Raw genomic sequence first — 21,248 nt, 5'->3', positions numbered from 1 at the left:
AAACCCAAATTGTTTATTTACTGATAGCTTCTATTAAATGAACTTCATTTATTTTCATGTTTACATTTACATTTTTGGCATTTAGCAGACGCCTTATTCCAAAGCGACTTACAATCGATACATTTCAATACTAAGCAAGTGAATCATCAATCCACCAGTCGTAGCAGGAAGAGTAATCCAGCTCAGGCCCGGGGCCATTGATAGAAGGTTTTTCCTTCTATCACCTTCTTCTAAACCAAATCTTTTTGTGAATTTAGCAGTGAACTCACCTCTCATGTTAACCACAGGTCAACACAAAATGAGCATACCTGTTCCCTCCCAGTCACTGGAGAAGAATGTTCAAGTGATTTAGAATAGATTTGAAAGGGAGATTCCGGGAGCCATACTTCTGCCCTGATTCCCCCTAAAGCTGGAACGTATTATTATACAAATGACCGTCTGTCACATACCACGCACTCACCTGCTGTTTGACTGCCTTTTATGTATATATCTCAACCCGTGACACCTGAGGGGATGGGTTCATCTGTCCAAGCTGATCTCATTCACTTTCCACTGCACACGTCATGACACTCCAATGTGAATTATATCATATATTAAGGCATATCAAAACTGTTATTTACATTAGTGTGATTTACATTTCAGTCAATCAAAAATATAATCTGATGATGAATAGGTTTGATAGTAATCCATGGCAGTCAAGCAGACGTGATATTAATAGCTTGCTGTTGACAGATCTTCAACAAATCAGTACAGTTATTCCTGACAATTGCATTCAGGTAGAGAGGAGTTGATCATGTGTTAAGATGGGTAAAAGCTCCAAATCTATTAACTGAGAGCCAGTACAGTACAGATTTGAAAGCAAGCCTGTCCTATTGATTGGCAGTGCTCCCATGGCAGATACACACATTTGTACTGCCGTATTTTGACACCCGTGCACTCTCTTGAGAGAGCGGTCTGTGTTGGATGAGCCCCCTGGCCTCATAACTTGGCCTGGATCTTCCCCAGCTGATCTCTCAGCTCCAGGTGCGCGATGGAAGACAGGTGGACCTCGTCCGGCCCGTCTGCGATGCGGAGAGTCCGTGCCGCCACGTACCTGGAAAGCGTCAGAGAGTTAACGGTGAGCAGGAGCTAACATAATGAGCTGTCAATTAAGCATTATACAACAGTTAGTTCCGACCAAGTAATTTGATTGGACAAGAGGCATTCCATGAGTGCTGATATACAGTATAACAGCACTGGGACTTTTAAGTATCACTCCGCCGGCGCCGCACAGGTGTTCTACTAAATGACCGTTAATAAGACTACATGTTTGTGTTCAGGTTAATTAGACTACATGTTTGTGTTCAGGTTACTAGGCAACAGTCCATTTGAAGTTCAGTTGCGGAACTATTTTTTGTTTATTTTTATGATTAAATAAACAAACACATCATAATATGTTGTCACTTATTACTGTTAACTAATAAATCGCGCTGTAGAACTGTTATAAAAGCAATATCACACTTAAATATCACACTCGAGGTCGTGCTGTTATACTGAATATCAGCACGGCTGTGATTCGGTCGTAGGTATGACCTCGAGTGTGATATTGCTTTTATACAACAGTTCTACAACGCAATTTATTAGTTAACAGTAATAAGTGACAACAGATTTATGATTTGTTTGTTTATTTAATCATTTATTTTGGCTCCGTCAACAACAAATACTTCCGCAACTGGACTGTTGCCTAGTAACCTGAACACACACATCTGCAGGCTAGCTACTTTGATATTAACGGTCATTTCGGAGTGATACATATAGTTCAAAAGTCCCAGTGCTGTTATACTGTATATCAGCACTCATGGAATGCCATTGTCCAATCAAATTACTTGGTCTGAAACTAACTGTTGTATAAAGGGTTTTAAAGGCCAGTCGTAGAGGATTGTCAAATGATCTACATTCTACACACTGGATACACTTACATCTGAGCCAGGGGGAAGTCTCCGGACACACCTGCAGCTCCGTACACCTGGATGGCGCAGTCCGCCACCTTGCAAGCCATCCTGCCGGCGACCACCTTGATCATGGCGATCTGAGAACCAGACCAACATTATCACATTCACTCATGACGCATTCTAAAAATCAGTGGGATCATTTCAAAGCATTAGTCCGAAAAATCGGTACATCTAGCTTCTGAGGTTACTGTTTTATTAGACCACCACATCACATCAGACAGGCCAACACCCTCCCAACATTTAAACAGGCCCTCAAAACCCACCTATTCAAGCTCGCCTTCCCCAGTTAACCCTCTCCGCCCCTCCCCTTCCCATGTGTCCCCAGCACTACCATAATCAGGCCCCTATACTTTCTTTTATTTATTTTTGGTTTCTTTTTATTATTACTGCTCGATCTTTTCAGTTTGTAGTGTCTGAGTGTCTAGAAAAGCGCTATATAAATCTAATGTATTATTATTAGGTGAGCTTAGAATTATAAGGTTCTATCTCCGTTTAGGGTAGTTCAGAGATTTTGACCGTCAAAGTTTGTCATTATGTTTTGTGAGATGGAACCTTTGTATTTTATGAATTACTAAAAAATTTCAACATTTAAAAAATAACACCACACAGGCATTAATAAACACCAAAATTACGTTAAAAAAACTCAATTTTGACCAAAAATGGAGATAGAACCTTATAATTCTAACGTCACGAATCACGATTAGTGCAGGTGTGTGTGTGTGTGTGTGTGTGTGTGTGTGTGTTACCTGTTTCCTGGCGGCCCTGCTGCCCACCTTATCCAGAGCGTGAGCAGCATGCAGGGTCAGCAGGCGGGTCTGCTCTATAGCCAGACGACACTCCGCTATCCAGTGGGCCACTACTTCCTGCACGCGGACACAGCACAGGAACACAACCAGGTCAAAGGTCAAACCATCAACGGATACAGAGAGGAAGACAGGGTGGCGGAAGACAGGTTGATTCGCCTCCTTATTAAACGCAACTGAAATCAAACTAAATCATTTCCACAAGCCAGGGTTCCCACACCTTCTGAAACGTCAAATTCAAGCACCTTTCAAGGACTTTCAAAGACTCAATTCCCTCAAATTCAAGGACCCAACACAGCATAGTTTGAGACAGATCTAGATGAGAATTTATATAATAAGAACTATCCGCTCACAGACAACAATTAAAAAGAGAGGCTTGAATGTGTGAACACCAGATGGTCTTTTGCCTTCTCTACCGCAGCACAGCAAAACAATTGTGAAATATGTATAAAGTTAAGCAATACAGAGACTTATTTACTAGTTGACGAGCTAAGTAAACCTTTTTTAAATATCGATATGTTTTTTAGAGAGAGAGAGAGAGAGAGAGAGAGAGAGAGAGAGAGAGAGAGAGGAATTCAAGCACTTTCAATGACCCATGTCTAATTTCTAAAACTTTTAAGACCTTGATTTTTTTCCCCTCAAATTCACAAACTTTCAAGGATTTCAAGGACCCGTGGGAACCCTGACAAGCGGTTAACTCACGTGCTCGTAGAGTTTCTTGCCGAAGGTTTGCCTGCTGGCAGCTCTTTGGCACAGCAGCTCCAGGGCCCGCTCCGCCAGGCCCACGGCCCTCATACAGTGATGCAGCCTTCCCGGGCCCAGACGCCCCTGGGCGATCTCAAAGCCCCGGCCCTCACCTGGGAAGAGGAATGGGAGGGAGGGAGGGGGGGAGGGAGAGAGAGAGAGAGAGAGAGAGAGAGAGAGAGAGACACACACACACACACACACACACGCACACGCACACACACACACACACACACACACACACACACACACACACACACACACAACATTACAGACAGATAGCTATCTCAAAGCCCCAGCTATCTCAAAGCCCCTGCAGATAGACACACAGACAACATTACAGACAGACAGCATTACACAGACAGTATACGGACAGACAGCATGACAGAGGTAATGTGGTCTTACTGTCAGGACTGAGCCATTAGAGAGATGCACAGTGGATCACACTGTTAGAGCTCACTGGCCCTACATCAACTGTGAAATGATGTTTTATGTCTTACCAAGGATAATGTTGGAGGCAGGGACACAAACGTTGTCAAAGTTGATCTCAAAATGTCCACCGTGGATAGCATCTGATAAGATCAATGATCAGAGGAGAGACGATTGTGAGGTCAATGTTCATGCTTACTGTCTGTATGAGCTCTCTACTTATTACAAAGCAGTAGGAGTCATTAGTAGACTATAGGAGATCTGCATGTACCAATTCAGTAGCAGTATGGGTGAATGAAATACTGTACATAGGCGTAAAAATTATCCTACCATCCTGTCCAAATACGGTCAGTGGTCTGACCAGTTTCACTCCCGGGGTGTCCAACGGAACCAGGATCATACTGTGTTGACCGTGCCTGAGAACCACAAAGAGTAACACCAGGACTGTTAAGAGGAAGACCAGTGTCATGGCTGAATTGAAACATGAATATCTTTGAAGCACATTCAAAAACAAGTGAGAGTTGCTAGTGCTACCTTTAATTTTTTCATTAAAAAGAAAGAAAGAATATATATAAATATATATGGTACATGTGGGAATACGGTACATGTGGGAAAACTAGGGTTAGGGTTAGGTGCTAGGGTGACTTGGTACATGCTGGCATGTCTAACCCTACCCCTAACCCTAATCCTAACCCTAACCTAGCACCCTAGCACCTAACCCTAACCATAGTTTTCCCACATGTACCGTATTCTCACATGTACCATAACATATATATATATAAAACATTTTGTTTCTGAAAAATCTATATTCAAGACGACATGCGCTGGTAACGTTACTTGTTTTGGAGGCTCAAACAAGCGTATAGCAGGACAGATCTACTGAACACAGGTCATGGGGGACCAAGGTTTCTGCTCAATGCCCCTGGCCTGGGGAATGTTCCCCACCTGAGAGGCTTTGCTCTAAATGAATGAATGAATGAATGAATGTAGAACATTTAGGGCCGGTTTCAGAGACAAGGCTTAAGCCTAGTCCTGGACTAAATCACACTTTCAATGTAAAATCTCCATTGAAGATGTTTTTTAGTCTAGGATTAGGCTTAAGCCTTGTCTGTGAAACCGGCCCATAGAGTTCTACATAAGTAGAACATTTAGAGGTTCTTCTGTGCAATAAAAAGTGTTTTACAAATTAAATGTGTTACTGTTTATCATGAAACATGATTTGGATTCAAACAGAGAATTGTTTAGTTCTCTGAGTGAAATGCTGAGTGATTTGCATTGTTACTATGGACACACAAAAGGATAGTGTCACAGCAACATGTTGCCACGGTGACGGTAAACACACCTGTTTGTATAACTAACACACAGTGAAACATTAGAAGACACAGAGAGCGACACACACACACACACACACAGACAGACACACACACACACACAGTTGCCGGCATAGATGGCAGCTCCTATTTCATCAGGCGAACCACCAACCTCTGTGGATAAAGATGAAATCTGGTAAAGTCCTTTCATTAATCTATAGTCTTCCTAGAATGTTATTGATTAATTGTGCCTTCTTTTTAATATGGTCTATATAGACATAGAGTGTAACATTTCTTCATGATAATGATGATACAGTATCTGTTTGTTTTTAAATCATCAATCAATGATGATGATAGTGGTACCAGTGAGGTAGTACTGTGGTTCAAGTAAGGCTAATTCAAGTCATTGTGATGGGAGTAGCCTAATGTAGTGCTGTCGCTAGTCAACCTAAAACCTAGTAGCTAGTGGCAGCAATGGTGAAGGAGGTAGTAGTAGCTACAGTAGCTATCAGTGACTGAATGGTAATAGATATGTTCTTTTAAATAACCTACTGTATCATGTGTCTTTGGTTTCCTTTTCAGGAAAGCGCATGTCAAGGTGGAGCTAGAGTCAGCCAAAGCCTGGCCGAATAAATGGGGATTTTTGACTGAGTCTTACAGTGAGGTAAGTCAAAGAGACCTAGTAAAGAACGAACACCGTAGTCTAAATCAGAAGAGGTCTTGTGAACTAAAACCCCTAATATATATAGGTTTGTGTGGACTATTAATTAATGTTGAGTTCAAATAGTAGGTTATGTCGTATGTTGTCTTTAATTACTTGAACTGTGCTTTATTGATCTTGATTGACCGTTACAGTGGAACCAGTGTACTAGTCCTAAAAATACAAAACCTACCCACCCAGCAATACAGGTTTAGGATTATTCAGATTATTCCGATTATTCAACACTAGAACCCCTGTGAGTAAAGAGAAATGTTAGCTATTTCTTTGCATTCTATCAAATTTCAGGACCCTCCTTTCATGACTTTTCCTAGATATGTGCGTTCTACCACCCAGTATTGATCAGGATAAGCTAATATAAAGCTATTTTGCAGTTTTTTTCTGTGTAGGAAGCAGGCTAATTTAATAAGCGGCCAACTAGTGGTCGTTGTGTCTAAATAGCAGCTTGAGCATTGTGCGGTTCTTTTAGTAGGTAAAAAAAAGACACGGCTGTTCTAGTGTTAAAGCCACAATCTGGGATTTGTTTTTCCAGCAGAACGATGACCTGCCAGTTAGACAGTGTGAAATGTGACCTGTACTTTCAATGATCAGTTCAATGCAGGGGAACTGCAAATTGTACCCATTTAATAATTTGTCACGTTTCGATTCCCCTTTTGTCGAAATTACTATTATTACCTACTAGGTTCCTCCAGCTGTCCTTTTAAACATTCCTTTTGCTCAACTATCTTCCCAACTGATAGACTCGGCGGGAGAGCAACAAGCTGAAGGAAAGAGAGACGATGGAGCTACCTCAGCACCTGAGGGCACGTCCACCAACTCCACCAGAGAGATACATTAAGGTGAGAGACCACCAACTCCACCAGAAACATACATTAAGGTGAGAGACCACCAACTCCACCAGAGAAATGAAAAAAAAAGTATTATAGTATTATATTTTTGGTGCTCAAGACTGCAGCCAAATTCACAAACTGCTATGGCATTCATGGCTATTTATCTGTCTTCTGGTCACCTGTTATGAAGGTGTTTAGCCTGCTTCCTTTAAAGGCCCGGTCCAGTATGTCAACTTTTTCGAGCTGCAAAACAATAATTGTGCCCATGATGTATATGGTGACGACCCATGATGTATATGGTGACGACCCATGATGTATATGGTGACGACCCATGATGTATATGGTGACTATTCCAAAAATAATAATTTAATTGGAAATATGTGTACTAGTTGTGCGGGTATGTTCCTAATCTCTGACTACCAAAATCCTAACCATCCTAACCATATGGAGGAAAAAGCCAAACAGGTTTCACTATCTATCAGCGTCTAGGGGACCAGCTACTGACAGAGTTGTGTTGCAGGTGGGGCCCTCTCCTCCAGTGCCCCGGACCACACAAGCTCTGATTGGCTGGCGGTCGTCCAGGCCGGAGCATCAGCTGGAGCGCTACGGGAGGGTCCAGTATCGGAAGAGCAGCTTCTTAAAGGAGCTGGGGTGGGCTTTCGACGCCTGCAGCTGAGAAGCTTGTTGCCATGGACTACCAGCTAAACCCCCCCACCCCAAACACACCCTAAACACACCCTAAACACAGACACAGACACAGACACAGACACAGACACAGACACCCTACACACACACACACACACACACACACACACACACACACACACAGTCACCTGATTCATCGTTCAATACATGACAGAAATTCTTCACTCTGAAATAACTCAGTCTCCCTGGTATCCTTTCAACATAGGTAGGCCTACTGTGTAGTAAATGTATCAGAATCAGAATCGCTTTCATTTAGGGCCGTCAATGTTAACACGTTAACGCTCGCGATTCATCTGGAAACCGGGTATTTTAAAAATGTTTTAAATAACAGCATATATTACCAAGTTCTACTGACATGCGTGGCAAACACAGATAACACTGTAGAGGGGTGTGAGTAAAGAAAAATGTTATATCTTATCAAATTTCAGGACCCTCCTTTCATGACTTTTCCGAGATATGTGCTTTCTACCACCCAGTATTGATCAGGATGAGCTAATATAAAGCTATTTTGCAGTTTTTCTGTGTAGGAAGCAGGCTAATTTAATAAGCGGCCAACTAGTGGTCGTTGTGTCTAAATAGCAGCTTGAGCATTGTGCGGCTCTTTTAGTAGGTAAAAAAGACACGGCTGTTCTAGTGTTAAAGCCACAATCTGGGATTTGTTTCAAGGGGTTTCAAGACAGACTGATTTGTATACAACTGGGTTGTAATAATGATGACAGTCGTTGGTTACATTCATGACCACTTAGATGTTTACATATGTATAGACGCTAATCACTGTCTTCTGGGTCCTTTGTGGGCACATCTAGCACATGCCATTTTTCCTTATAGTATTGTTGATAGTATGGTTGATATGGCTCATACGTTTATTTGGACCAGGGATATCCTATTCGGTTGTTAAGTCGTGACGTGTTTCCGAGTCCAACGTTGGCTGAGGCGCTGTCTTCGAAATGCCGCAGTAATAATAATAATAATTCATTATATTTGTATAGAGCTTTTCCGAGGCTCAAAGACGCTGACAATATGGGAAAAACAGGAAAGTGCCATGTCCCTTGTTGTATGAATAGATCCGAGTCTAAGAAAGGATTGAACTGTCATTCTACCGCTTTAGTACACTGGTACTCTGGTGCGGGGATTTTTTTATTTGGACCCGGAAATTGCTAAACGTCACGCGTGACGTCAGACTTAACAACCGAATTATACAATGGATAGATCCGGTCCATTGTCTCTATTGGTCAGTTTGCGTTCCAGCCGTGCTGATATCCATGATATACGCATGGCTAAATGGAATGTTGACACATCTTTTCATATTACTCCACGTTTGTATATTACCGTTATCGAAGTTATTACCGTTGCTTAGCAACCGATAAACAACTGTTCAGCGGATGAATACACTTACAATAAAACATAGTTCCATTAAAATACATTCATTAAAAGTTTGCCTTCTCTTTCTTCTGTGAAATATTGATAGATAAATGTGGTAACCGTTGTATAAAAGCGTTATGGAACGAGAAGCTGTGGTATATCGTGGATATCGCACAGCACAGCTAGGGGGTGTATATATAACTCCGCTTCGCGTCGTGCCTAACCACCCCGCTAGCTGTGCCGATATCCACGATATACCACGGCTTCTCGTTCCATAACGCACTAGCTTCCAATTTAAATAGTTTACAGGCTAGCTGTTTGCATTCACTTTTTAGCAGGCGTTACTTTGTAACTGTTCTTTATGCGGTTGTCTGTTAATTAAGTCTGCAATTCATTATGGATGTTTTTATTCCAACACCACCATGTTTTTGTTTTATCTCCCCCAAAAATACAAGTAAATACTAGTGATTTGTGATTAATCTGATATAAATCACATAATATTATTGTGATTAACTTAAAAAACACAATAAAAGTTATATTTATATTGTATTTACAGCACTAATAAATATACACACACACACACACACACACACACACACACACACACACACACACACACACACACACACACAGTGCCCTGTATAATGGGACAGTGAAGCATTTTTTTTTAAACTTTCGGCTTAACTCTTTTTAATAAAGTTTTAATTTTAAATCAAATAATTACTATGAGGTTAAAGTATAGATTCTCAGATTATTTTATTTGATGGTATTTGTGTACATATTATTGGTTTCACCATTCATTGTTTTTTTATTTAAGACTAACCAGGAGGGAGGCCTGTTGATAACCCATACAGTAAAACATGTCATTCCTCCACTAAAGCATAGCTGGGTTTTATTATGGCCAAACAGTTAGGTGTAGTCTTTTTGTGGTGTTGCTGGGAAACTATGTACGGTATGGTAATATGGCTTCAATGGAGGGTGTGGTTGTCTCATTTACAGTAATGGTGCTATAAACCCCCCCCCCCCCCCTTCCAACCACCCTTGCTCCAGGTAAACACAGCTGTGGAAATTACAAGATGTTTGTTGACAATGTGTTTTTAATGAGTTTGAAGATAAGCCAAAGGGTTACTAGGCGTGAGTTAGTGGTGTTGGCTGACATTTTGCTGTGTAGCACTCCTGAGATGCCCTAAGATGAGAAAACATTTTACATTTACTTTTTTTTTCGCATTTAGCAGACGCCTTATTCCAAAGCGACTTACAATCGATACATTTGACTAAGCAAGTGAATCATCAATTCACCAGTCGTAGCAGGAAGAGTAATCTAGCTCAGGCCAGGGGCCATTGGCAGTCGTCGTGATAGAAGCAGAAAGAAAGATATACTTTTTGGGGGTTTTTGGACACAGGAGAAACAGTATAGGGGGAAGCAGGTGTCTCAGGAGGCACAGTGCTGGGGGGTAGTAGATGTCTCAAGAGGAGCAGTTAAGGTGTAACCTGAAGATGGGTAGTGACTCTGCAGTTCTGACAGCCGTGGGAAGGGGAAGGGTGCGAAGGAGGGGGTAACATGAGAACATTTGGGGAAATTGAACACCAGACGGGCAGCAGCGTTCTGGATGAGCTGCAGAGGTCTGATGGCGGGGGCGGGGAGCCCTGCCAGGAGTGTGTTGCAGTAGTCAAGGACGGGAGATGACCAGTGACTGGGTCAAGAGTTGCGCTGCTTCTCTGGTGAGGAATCGGTCGTATCCTTCTGACGTTGTAAAGGAAGAATCTGCCGGAGCGTGCTGTATAGTATTCCAGACCTGAACTCTACAACCCAGCCTGTCATTTCTGAAATGGTTCCTAAAAAAGGGACGCTGAGTGACGGCCTTCAAACATTATGAAAATGTTACTGTGTTAGGGGCGCTTAGGTGGCGTAGCAGGTTAAGCGTTGACCATGTAACCACAGGGTTCGATTCTGGCCGGGGACATATCCTGCATGTCATCCCTCCTCTCCCTCACCCATCCTTCCTGTCAAATCTCTACTGTCTCTGTCACAATAAAAATAAAAATAAATGAGTGGGACTGCCCCACTCAGAAAAAATAACAAAATAAAATAAAATAATGTTACTGTGTTAATGTGTGTTACTGACCTGGTTCTGTCATCCTGAGACACGCTCCTGCACATCACGATGGCCACCTTGCAGTTTGGGTTGCCCGCACCTGGGGGAGCAGTTAAACATTCAAAGGTCAGAGGTTAAAATGAATAAACCTCATCCTAAACTCCATCCAATGGAAGCAGCCCTAAATCAACAGAGATAATTGATATATCGAACCAGGGAATAAACCATTCACATCCGGCGCCATGGTTACTTATTATATATGATACAATTATATTATATTATATATATTATGGTGGACGCACACTTCTACTGTTCCTCGCCATGAACTGTTAAGCATGGATGGAGCTTCTGACAGACAGATGGCAGAATAGCTCCCGTTTGGGACCACCTCCATGTGATTTATTGAGGATGTTTAAACACTTAGTTTCTTGAGAGCTGGTTTATTTATTTTTCGAAACTACAGCAGCCTATTTACCTAAATAATTAGGCAATTCTCCATCATTTTACTTTGCTGGTCGAACATGCTCTATCATTTTTGCTGGTTGGAAATAATGAATGTTCAATAGGACAGAAAAGTGCAAGGCAAACAACAGCCACCAGGGGGCAGCGTCCTGCAGAATCAGAACAATGTGCTCCATTATGCTCTTCTCTCATACTCCTGATGACATGATGCAATGGGAATAGGCTCATAACCATCCTTGGTAAATTGTAGGATTTGATGATATAACATTTGTAACACTGCTTAACAATCTGGGGAATTTGGGCTTGGGTGTGTGTGTGTGGGGGGGGGGGGGGGGGCAGGTCCCGGAGTGGCCTGGTGTCCCTGGGGAGAGGGGAGGTTAGGAGAGAGTAGGGGGGGTAAGGTAGGGAGGGAGGAGAGCCTGGAACCCAGAGACTGGTTTCCTGTTTTCTCTCCCTCTGTGATCTCCCTTTAGAGTGCCCCAGGGAATGACACAGTCCGGAGGCACACACATGTGGACACCAGAAAATTACTAAACGACTCCAAAGATCCAATTTACTCTGGGTTTACAACTGAGCATGCATTGTTCTTTTTGGTGGAAATAAATTGTTGAAAAAATAACGTACAGACAGTGTTGAATGGGCAAATAGTTTAGGTAACTTGTGAAATCATGTGGAAGTTCCGTTATTGACAACAGACATCTCATTGCAGCCAGAAACATCAGACTTGAAGATATGCATGGAATTGGAGAAATAAACGAGCGTACAATGGAAACAAAAATCCTCTGGTCTGACGCTGACAGATACTCATTAAACGCTCGCATTTCTTATGAAAAAACTCACTTTTTCAGTCTTTGGTTCTCTGACCCTACTAACACAGAAACTGTGAAATAAAGCAATTTGCAAAAAAAATTGGTGGACTGCCTATTTCGGAAAAAAACAAAATGTGATTTGCGCTTCAACAAGCTATTTAGATTGGCTGCAAGGCTGGGGCCTAATCGGGGCACTGTGTTGGACGTTTTCCGCATTCGTACATTCAAAGGGAAACTCTGATTTCCATTTAAATGGTTTTGTTTCCATTTATTCCTTGTTTTGTGGGGAACCCCGGGATTATGTGGTTTTTAATTTTATCCCCCCTGAGAACCGTTTGTTTTTTGCCGCGCTGCCACACTGAGAATCTGCAGACAAACCACTGATGATTTCCCGACCCGTGTGGATCTGCATGTAATTTTCAAAACACAAGGTCCCATCGTTACCATTCAAATGGTCTGCGTTCGTAAATTCGCTCTGGAAATCTGATCAGCACTCATGGAATGCTTCTTGTCCAATCAAATTACTTGGGTCCCTTTATGACATGAATCCCATGTTGGCTCCGGCGCTCTTAGAGCCAACTTACAAATGCAGCCATGGTTGTTTTGCATTCCTTGTTTTGTGGGGGACATTGGGATATTTGTTATTTTAATTGTATTCCCCCGGAACCGTGTGTTTTTTTGCGGAGCTGCCACACAGCAAACTGCTGACAATTTCTGTGAAACAGCCCGTCCAGAAAAGGACTGAAACAGATGCATTTACAGGCATGCTGGAATTAAAATCTGAATGGTATTTTCAGAAAAAAAACCTCATGTTTTTAACATGTTTTGGGGACCCCAGAGACCTACATTAACTTGTGGAAAAAGAGCATAATTCGGTTGTTAAGTCGTGACGTGTTTCCGGGTCCAAAGTTAGCTGAGGCGCTGTCTTCGAAATGCCTCACAGTCAAAATGATTGAACTGTCATTCTACCGCTATTGTACACTGGTACTCTGGTGCAGGGAATTTCCGATTTGGACCCGGAAATTGCTAAACGTCACGTTTGACGTCAGACTTAACAACGAATGTATGCCGTAAATTTGAGTACGTGGGGCGTCCCCACTACATAGTATGTGAAATATGTGCACGCGAGAAATACCTGGATGTATAATAGATTAGCCAGAATTTCAGAGTATGCGGCATGAGGTTACTTTTTCATACTCAACTGCCCCAAAAAGCATCTCTTCAGTCTCGTCATGATTACAAATATGCCACTTGAAATGCATAGAATCCAAGTTTATTCGTGTCTTACACACACACACCCGCCTAGTATTTGACTGCCTGTAGCCAGCCAGTCATGAATGGTCCCAGTATTGTAGCTTCAGATGAAGGAACAAGTTCTTTTTTTTGTTTATCCTGTTCTTTTACCAACTGCGAAGTCAACAATATAGTAAGCTAGTTACTTTGAACTAGAGATATTGGCCCCCAAATAATTTTAATGGAATAGAAAATGGCTTACGAAATGTGCATTCGAGCGTGTGCGTGTGTGTGTTTGCTGAGCATGTGAGGAAGATAGAGAGAATGATGAAACTTTTGATAATTGTTTTGATCACTAATGATTATATTTAGATTAGATTACACTTTGTCTCCTTCCTTCTTGCTGGTCTTTGCAGCCTAGAATATGACACACCCACTGATGACATGACTGTTCTACATTTTGGTTCCCGCTTGAGAACCACTATTTTCTGGTTCCCGCTGAGAACCAACTTTTCAGTCTCCGAACCAATTGAGTTTCGGTCTGAACGTGCCGCCCTGTTCCAGACTTGGTTCGCAAACGCCAATCGGAACGGTTCTTTGCCGGTGTGAAAGCCCTACCAGTGACTTTTTACTTTTGGCTCTATCTAGTCGCTACAGGTGTCATATAACCCCAACCCATATCCTGTCATATAAAACTACCTTATTGAATCTCCAGGTAATGTATTTCTGACATCTATCACTTGCTGTAGTTAAGATACTTTATTTTTCTGTTTTGGTAGTCTGTCCAATGTGACACTTGCCCTCCTCCACCGGCCCTAGTTTTGGATCTAGCTTGCTGTTCATTATTTTCATGATAAATCGTAGCTAGCTAGCTATAACATCTTCATATATATATAAGTATGTGTGTATATATATACACATATACACAATACAGGCTAAATACTGATTAACAGTTCATAACTTTGGCAAATGCATCATCTATGCCCATTGAACAGATTTATTCATTATCCTATCTTAAGAAAACGAATGTAACACTCTCATCTGGGGATTTACACGGCAAGTCAAATGAAGAACTACAAATCCCTGACGACAGGGAGATGACGTATTACTGCTCTGATGAATCAACCCCTATTTCATAAATGTTCTCTAATATAACGACGTTGATCATTGATCGACAACGATACTATATAATAGTTTGCCTAACTGGCCATCGGATTTAGGCTCCTAATATCTAAAAAGCAATACGGTTTTCTTATTTTATCGGATTAAAGTAGCAAAGACCAGAAATTCCCATTGACCGCCAGTCAAACTCCTACACTTCTACCACCCAAAAAGGGGCGTGGACATGACGTGAGGGCAAAGTACCCGGATGCGTTGCTCTGATGGTGATCAACAGGAACCGGTTCTCGACTCTCATCCCTACACACACAAACAAAAACACACCCCACAGCCCTTTGAGGGCAGACGGTGAGTACAGCTGACATGTGCCCACAACATGCCCATACACGCCCACTAAGCACCCAAAATAACAACTAAAATGTCTAGTGTGTTCCCCTTATAGCAGGAGTGTGTGTGTGTGTGTGGGTGTGTGTGTAAACACTTGGTCATTGAGATGGCCTCTACCATTGTCTGTTCTGTTCCATGTATGTTCCACTATTGCTAAACATAACTCATCTCATCCCACCATGGTTGGCTTTCAGAAGTATTATTTCAAGCAGAGACCTCAGAGAGAGATTTTTTCCCAAAACACCTTTTATACTGTAAGACAAACTACAGGAATAATCTTGCTTATCATTCACATAATGGCCTGATGGTCGAAGGTCATTTGATAAAGCATCATGAATCGTATTTAATTAAACATTTTTAAATCACTTAAATTGCTTTTTAGTGTGGCCTGGGGTGGTCTAGTGGTCTAGCACCGCGGTCTACAGTGCACACATTATGCCAATGTCGGCATGGGTTCGAATCCGGCCCATGCCCTGCTGACATGCCCTCTCTCCCTTCTTCTCCTTACTTTCCTGTCTGTCTTCACTATGCCTGTCCAATAAAAAGATAAATATGAGTGGGACTGCCCCACTCAGAAAAAATAACTTTAAAAATGCTTTCTTCAAGAAGAATTGCAATGGGGCATGAAGGGAACAATCTTAAACTGACATCAGCTCAATAAACTGATGTCGACTGATGTCAACCAAGCCAAAATAAACCCCATTATGTCTGCTAATGAGACCAGACTAATGAGACCAATATGTGTTGGCAGTCAACAGGCAATTGAGAACAGAGCAGCCTAGCAACAGGCAATTCACAAAAGCTTAGCTCAGACATAAATAATGTGCAATAAAAGATTGATCATCAGAAGAAACACTTTTCTTAACTGAAAGCTTCCACACACACACACACACACACACACACACACACACACACACACACACACACACACACACACACACACACACACACACACACACACACACACACACACACACACACACACACACACACACACACACACACACACACACTGTGGCTGTGATGAGCAATAGAAAGAGGTGTTTCTTTAGACGTCATTCAGTCAGGCAGTGGAGGTGGAGCAGTGTGGAGTTAACCATGAACTGACAGCAGCTAGGAGGAGAATCACTCTCAGTCTATAACAGCCACACACACACACCACATCACTACATGTGTCCTCTGGATTAAAACCTCCTCTCACCAGCTCCACATCCTCAACAAGAAGAGACAGAGTGTAAGACCCATTCAACTTCCTTTGTTAACATTTTGACTTTGTGTGTTGAATTCTGTACAGAAATATCAGCTGAGAATATATTTATTATGGTTTTTTTGTATTACCTTTGTAAAACCTGTGCATGATTCTTAGTGAGGGCCTTTATTGTGAGACTACAGGTTCATCACTTTGTACTGGAGTTCCACACTATCTTATAAGAGCTTTTACTGTTCAGTCAAAGTCCTGCACAGTGGCGTGTTGCTTTACTTGATAAACAAGGTAATGATGAAGAACTGTGTTCAAATAATGCACACAGCATTAATACCGTTAGGCACGTTTCCATGGCAATCTAGAAGTTCTTTAGACATTGTAAATAATTGTATCCTGTCTAAACTGTTAGAAGATTGTTGCGGGGGGGGGGGGGCTACAGAAAAAAAGAAACATTTCGAAACGCAGGCTCAAGAACTGAAAGTAAATTTAGATAGTGTGTTTGTGTTTATGGCCATAAAGTGTTTGGCCATAAATCTCCAACAATAATTCACTTTAGAAGATGGATCACATAATAAACCTGGAAACTATCATGAACACCAATATTACCAAACTCAGGCAGTCAGTGGGGGACTATTCTCCTACAATTGGGCTACTTTCGAAATAGTGTTAAAGTGCACATCAATGGTATCATTCTGTACGCCTGACAGATACCCAAATGCTATTATGTTAAAAAAAAAAGTTAAAAAAAGAAAGAAAACATTACTATCTTATCTTCCCTTTGGAATCTTCCTCATTTGGATCAAGAGGACAATCTTAAGTCAGTGATGACATTCACCTCTCACAGATGAGATCCCAAACATACTGATCCTCACAAGAACTGACTGCACTGATCAGGAGGAGGAGGAGGAGGGTAAAACCACCGCCAGGCAGTCTGTCTGTCTGTGGATAAGAAGCAGCGGCAGAGTCCTCATGGTGTTGTCAGGACACATCCTGCACCACGGAGATCTGGGATAAAACAGACACACGCCGCTGCCTACCACCTAATCCTCCCCAGGCACGCTATCTAACATCTGCAGCAGGCAGAGGAATGCCAACGCCATCATCTGCCTCCTCTCCAGTTCCTACAAACATGCCATGCACACCGTATAATACATCTGAGGACACTTCCCACAGGATATTGGCCCTACTGAGTCACAGACGCACCAGAGGGACTAGGCTCATATCTCATGAACATGAATGAAGGATTCCAGGAAAACAGCTGGACATGTGAAGGAAAACATACTTCTTATCGGCCGCACGTCTTGTCAGTTACATCATTGGCACTAAAACAAATTCCCATTCAACACGTGTTGATGGGCAATACCATTTTGATTATATAATAATAATAATAACTTTTATTTGTACAGCGCTTTTCCTGCAAACGTTGCAGCTCAAAGTGCTATGAGTGTACAATATGCTGTGTGTGAAAAGATAGCAGGGTTTATTACTGGGATGGATGAGCACAACTCCATATGACAGGGTTTATGAGAGAAATGATGCGTGAGTGATGCCTTACGAAAGGGAGCTTATGGCTCACACAAACCCCATGTCCTGTCAAGTCCTCAGCCACAAAGTCTGCACACAACATGCAAACATCGCCTACGGGTCAAAAAAGACAGAATCTTTTTTTTAAAGTTCCAAAAACAGACACTTAGTGACAACTGTGAATGATCACGTTTGTTACTGTTCTCAAACTGCATTACAAAACGCAGATGGACGTGACATTCTTATGTCTCCGCTATTATTCCACCAATCACGTAACATACATTTCATACTTTATACATTAGCATAATGGCATACATATTCTATCCACCGAGTCTTGTCTAATGACGGTCGTCTTTGAAGTTAATGCGACGCAGACAGTAGGCCTACTACACATGCAGACTGACCTGACTTCTCTCTCTCTCATATGCTTTTACTGTGTTTCCCTCAGACAAAAACAGGGAGCATGATGGGGGACGACGACTACAACGACAACTACTCCGACTACGAGAATTCCTCCAGCTACAACGACAGCGTCGACTACGGCGACTACCACTCGGTGTGCGACAAGGCCGAGGTGCGCTCCTTCGCGCGTCTCTTCCTGCCCGCCGTCTACGCTCTGGCCCTCGTCGTGGGCGTGGCCGGCAACGCCTTGGTGCTGGTGCTGTACGCATCGCCGCGTCGCCTGCGCACCCTGACCGACCTGTGCATCGTCAACCTGGCCGTGGCCGACCTCCTGCTGCTCTTCAGCCTGCCCTTCTGGGCGGCCGACGCCGTGCAAGGCTGGCGCCTGGGCGTAGCCGCCTGCAAGCTCACCTCCTTCCTCTACTCCACCAACTTCAGCTGCGTCATGCTGCTGCTGGCCTGCATCAGCGTGGACCGCTACCGCGCGCTAGCCCACGATGCCGGCCCCCGCGGAGGAGGCGGGACGGGGACGGGGCCGAGGAGGGCCGGGCGGCAGAGGCTGGCGGTGTGCGCGGCGGTGTGGGGCACGGCCGCCCTCCTGGGCCTGCCCGACCTGGTGTTCTCCACGGTGAAGCGCACGCCCGCCCGGGTGGCCTGCGTCGCCGTCTACCCGCCCGGCATGGCCCGCTCGGCCAAGGCCGCCCTGGAGCTGACGGAGGTGTGCCTGAGCTTCCTGCTGCCCTTGCTGGTGATGGTGGTGTGCTACTCCTGGGTGGGCCGGGCGCTGAGCAGGGCGACGGGGGTGCGGAGGGAGAGGAGGTGGCGCGCGTTGCGGGTGCTGCTGGCCATGGTGGCGGTGTTCCTGCTCACGCAGCTGCCGTACAACGTGGTGAAACTGTGGCGCGCGCTGGACATCATGGTGACGGACTGCGGCACCAGTAAAGGTCTGGACCGGGCCGTTCAGGTGACGGAGAGCCTGGCGCTGACCCACTGCTGCATCAACCCCGTCCTCTACGCCTTCATCGGGTCGTCCTTCAGGAGACACGTCCTCAAGGTGGCCAAGCGCTTCAGCCAACGCTTCGGGAGGCACCGCGGTAACAACGAGCCGGCGGTGGAGATCTCGCTTAACACGAACATCGGTACACACACACACTCGCACTCGGTCTCCGAGGACCAGGACACCAGCACTTTCACCATCTAAGGAGCTGCTTGTTGTCCATAACGAAGGGATACGTAGGAACATTTTATAAGCATTTCTGTAAATACTCGTACTTTTTTTAGAAGCCTTTGGTATTCAGTTAGGACCGTATATATTTCGCCTCATAATTTGTTTTATTTGAACTGTTTACCGAAACATTTCAAACGTTTCATAATATAATGAATATGGGCTTAAAGTGCAGACTCTCAGCTTTAATTTGAGGGTATACACATCCAAATTGGAGGAAGGATTTAGGAATTACAGCTCTTTAATATGTAGACATATTCAAGGGACCAACAGTAATTGGACTCAAAAGCTGTTTCATGGACCTGTGTGTGGGGTATTCCTTCATTATTTATTTTTCAATTAAGTAGGTAAAAGCTCTGAGTTGATTCCAAGTGTGGCTTTTGCATTTGGAAGCTGTTGCTGTGAACGCAGTCAACGGAGCTCTCAATGCAAGTGAAACAGGCCATCCTTTGGCTGAAAAAATAAAGAAACTCCATCAGAGAGATAGTGGGAACATTAGGAGTGGCCAAATGTTTGGTACATTCTGAGAAAAGAACGCACTGGTGAGCTCGGCACCACAAAAAGGTGTTGACGTCCATGGATGACAACTGTGGTGGTGGATGATCGCAGGATCCTTTACACGGTAAAGAAAAACCCCTTCACAACATCCAGCCAAGTGAAGAACAGTCTCCAGGAGGTAGGGATATCATTATCCAAGTCTACCATAACGAGAAGACTTCATGAGAGCAAATACAGAGGGTTCACCACAAGGTGCAAACCATTCCTCAAGAATGCCTGTCCAAAGAATGCCTCAAGAATAGAAAGGCCAGATTAGACTTTGCCAAAAAACATACCGTTCTGGAACGGCATTCTTTGGACAGATGAAATAATCAACCTGTAACAGAATGATGGGAAGAAAAAAGTATGGAGAAGGCTCGGAACGGATCATGATCCGAAGCATACCACATCATCTGTAAAACATGGTGGAGGCAATGTGATGGCATGGGCATGCATGGCTTCCAATGACACTGGGTCACTAGTTTTGATTGATGATGTGACAGAAGACAGAAGCAGACGGATGAATTCTGAAGTGTTTAGGGATACCGTCTGCTCAAATTTCTGCCAAATTCAGCAAAGTTGATTGGACGGTGTTTCACAATACAGAGGGACAATGACCCAAAACATACTGCATAAGCAACCCAGGGAAGTGGAATATTCTGCAATGGCCAAGTCAATCACCTGATCTCAACCCGAAAAAGCAGGCATTTCACTTGCTGAAGACAAAACTAAAGGCAGAAAGACCCACGAACAAACAACAACCGAAGACAGCTGCAGTAAAGGCCTGGCAAAGCATCACAAAGGAAGGAAACCCAGCATTTGGTGATGTCCATGGTCATGTTAATTTGTCCAATTACATTTGAGCCCCTAAAAATAGGGGACTATGGTTAACCATACAAATGGTTGCAATTCCTAAACGTTTCATAAAATATTTTTGGTTCAAACCCTTGAATTAAATCTGAAAGTCTGCACTACAACAATTGTATCTCGATTGTTCAATTTAAAATCCATTGTGGTGGCGTACACAGCCAAAATGATAAAAGTTGTGTCACTGTCCAAATATGTCTGGACCTCACTGTACATGACTAACTGTAACGTAACGTAGACATCTAGATCTGTTTTTATACAGCTAGATCTGTTTTTATACAGCTTATTTCTATAATCTGTATTACACAATATATAAATAAGATGTACAAAAACAGATATCTAGATGTCTAAGTAAGAACAACAACATTGTTTTCAATAAAAAAATTAATGGATTTTTTTTCTCTTCAGTATATTCTATTATTTCCATCTGAAAATAAATTCGACTCAGAATGACAAGGAATTCACGCAGAGCACTCATGCCCTTATGTTAT

General features: G+C 43.1%; 3 protein-coding genes across 3 annotated transcripts in view; 2 read left to right on the top strand and 1 right to left on the bottom strand.

Moving 5' to 3' along the window:
* Window positions 1–82: 82 nt before the first annotated feature.
* acad11 (acyl-CoA dehydrogenase family, member 11) overlaps window positions 83–21,248 on the bottom strand; it is a 36,072-nt gene continuing 14,906 nt past the window's right edge. Inside the window, exons 14-20 of the mRNA XM_080547206.1 lie at window positions 11,019–11,088; window positions 4,298–4,383; window positions 4,039–4,110; window positions 3,497–3,651; window positions 2,738–2,854; window positions 1,959–2,068; window positions 83–1,093 (exon numbers count right to left, since the gene is read on the bottom strand). Of these exons, the coding sequence (XP_080403332.1) occupies window positions 979–1,093; window positions 1,959–2,068; window positions 2,738–2,854; window positions 3,497–3,651; window positions 4,039–4,110; window positions 4,298–4,383; window positions 11,019–11,088 (725 nt within the window). The 3' untranslated portion in view covers window positions 83–978. The remainder of the gene's footprint in view (window positions 1,094–1,958; window positions 2,069–2,737; window positions 2,855–3,496; window positions 3,652–4,038; window positions 4,111–4,297; window positions 4,384–11,018; window positions 11,089–21,248) is intronic.
* On the top strand, window positions 5,415–7,501 carry LOC308172742 (ciliary microtubule inner protein 1-like; the record flags this gene model as incomplete). The annotated part of the gene is made up of 4 exons (XM_080547693.1): window positions 5,415–5,473; window positions 5,860–5,941; window positions 6,736–6,834; window positions 7,346–7,501. The coding sequence occupies 4 exons, from the start codon at window positions 5,415–5,417 to the stop codon at window positions 7,499–7,501; spliced, it is 396 nt and encodes a 131-aa protein (XP_080403819.1).
* On the top strand, window positions 18,193–19,329 carry ackr4b (atypical chemokine receptor 4b; the record flags this gene model as incomplete). The annotated part of the gene is made up of 1 exon (XM_080547692.1): window positions 18,193–19,329. The coding sequence occupies one exon, from the start codon at window positions 18,193–18,195 to the stop codon at window positions 19,327–19,329; it is 1,137 nt and encodes a 378-aa protein (XP_080403818.1).

The sequence above is a fragment of the Nansenia antarctica genome, assembly GCF_963989245.1.
Source record: "Nansenia antarctica genome assembly, chromosome: 17".
Taxonomy (NCBI): Eukaryota; Metazoa; Chordata; class Actinopteri; order Argentiniformes; family Microstomatidae; genus Nansenia; species Nansenia antarctica.
This window is presented reverse-complemented; position numbering and strand designations above follow the sequence as displayed.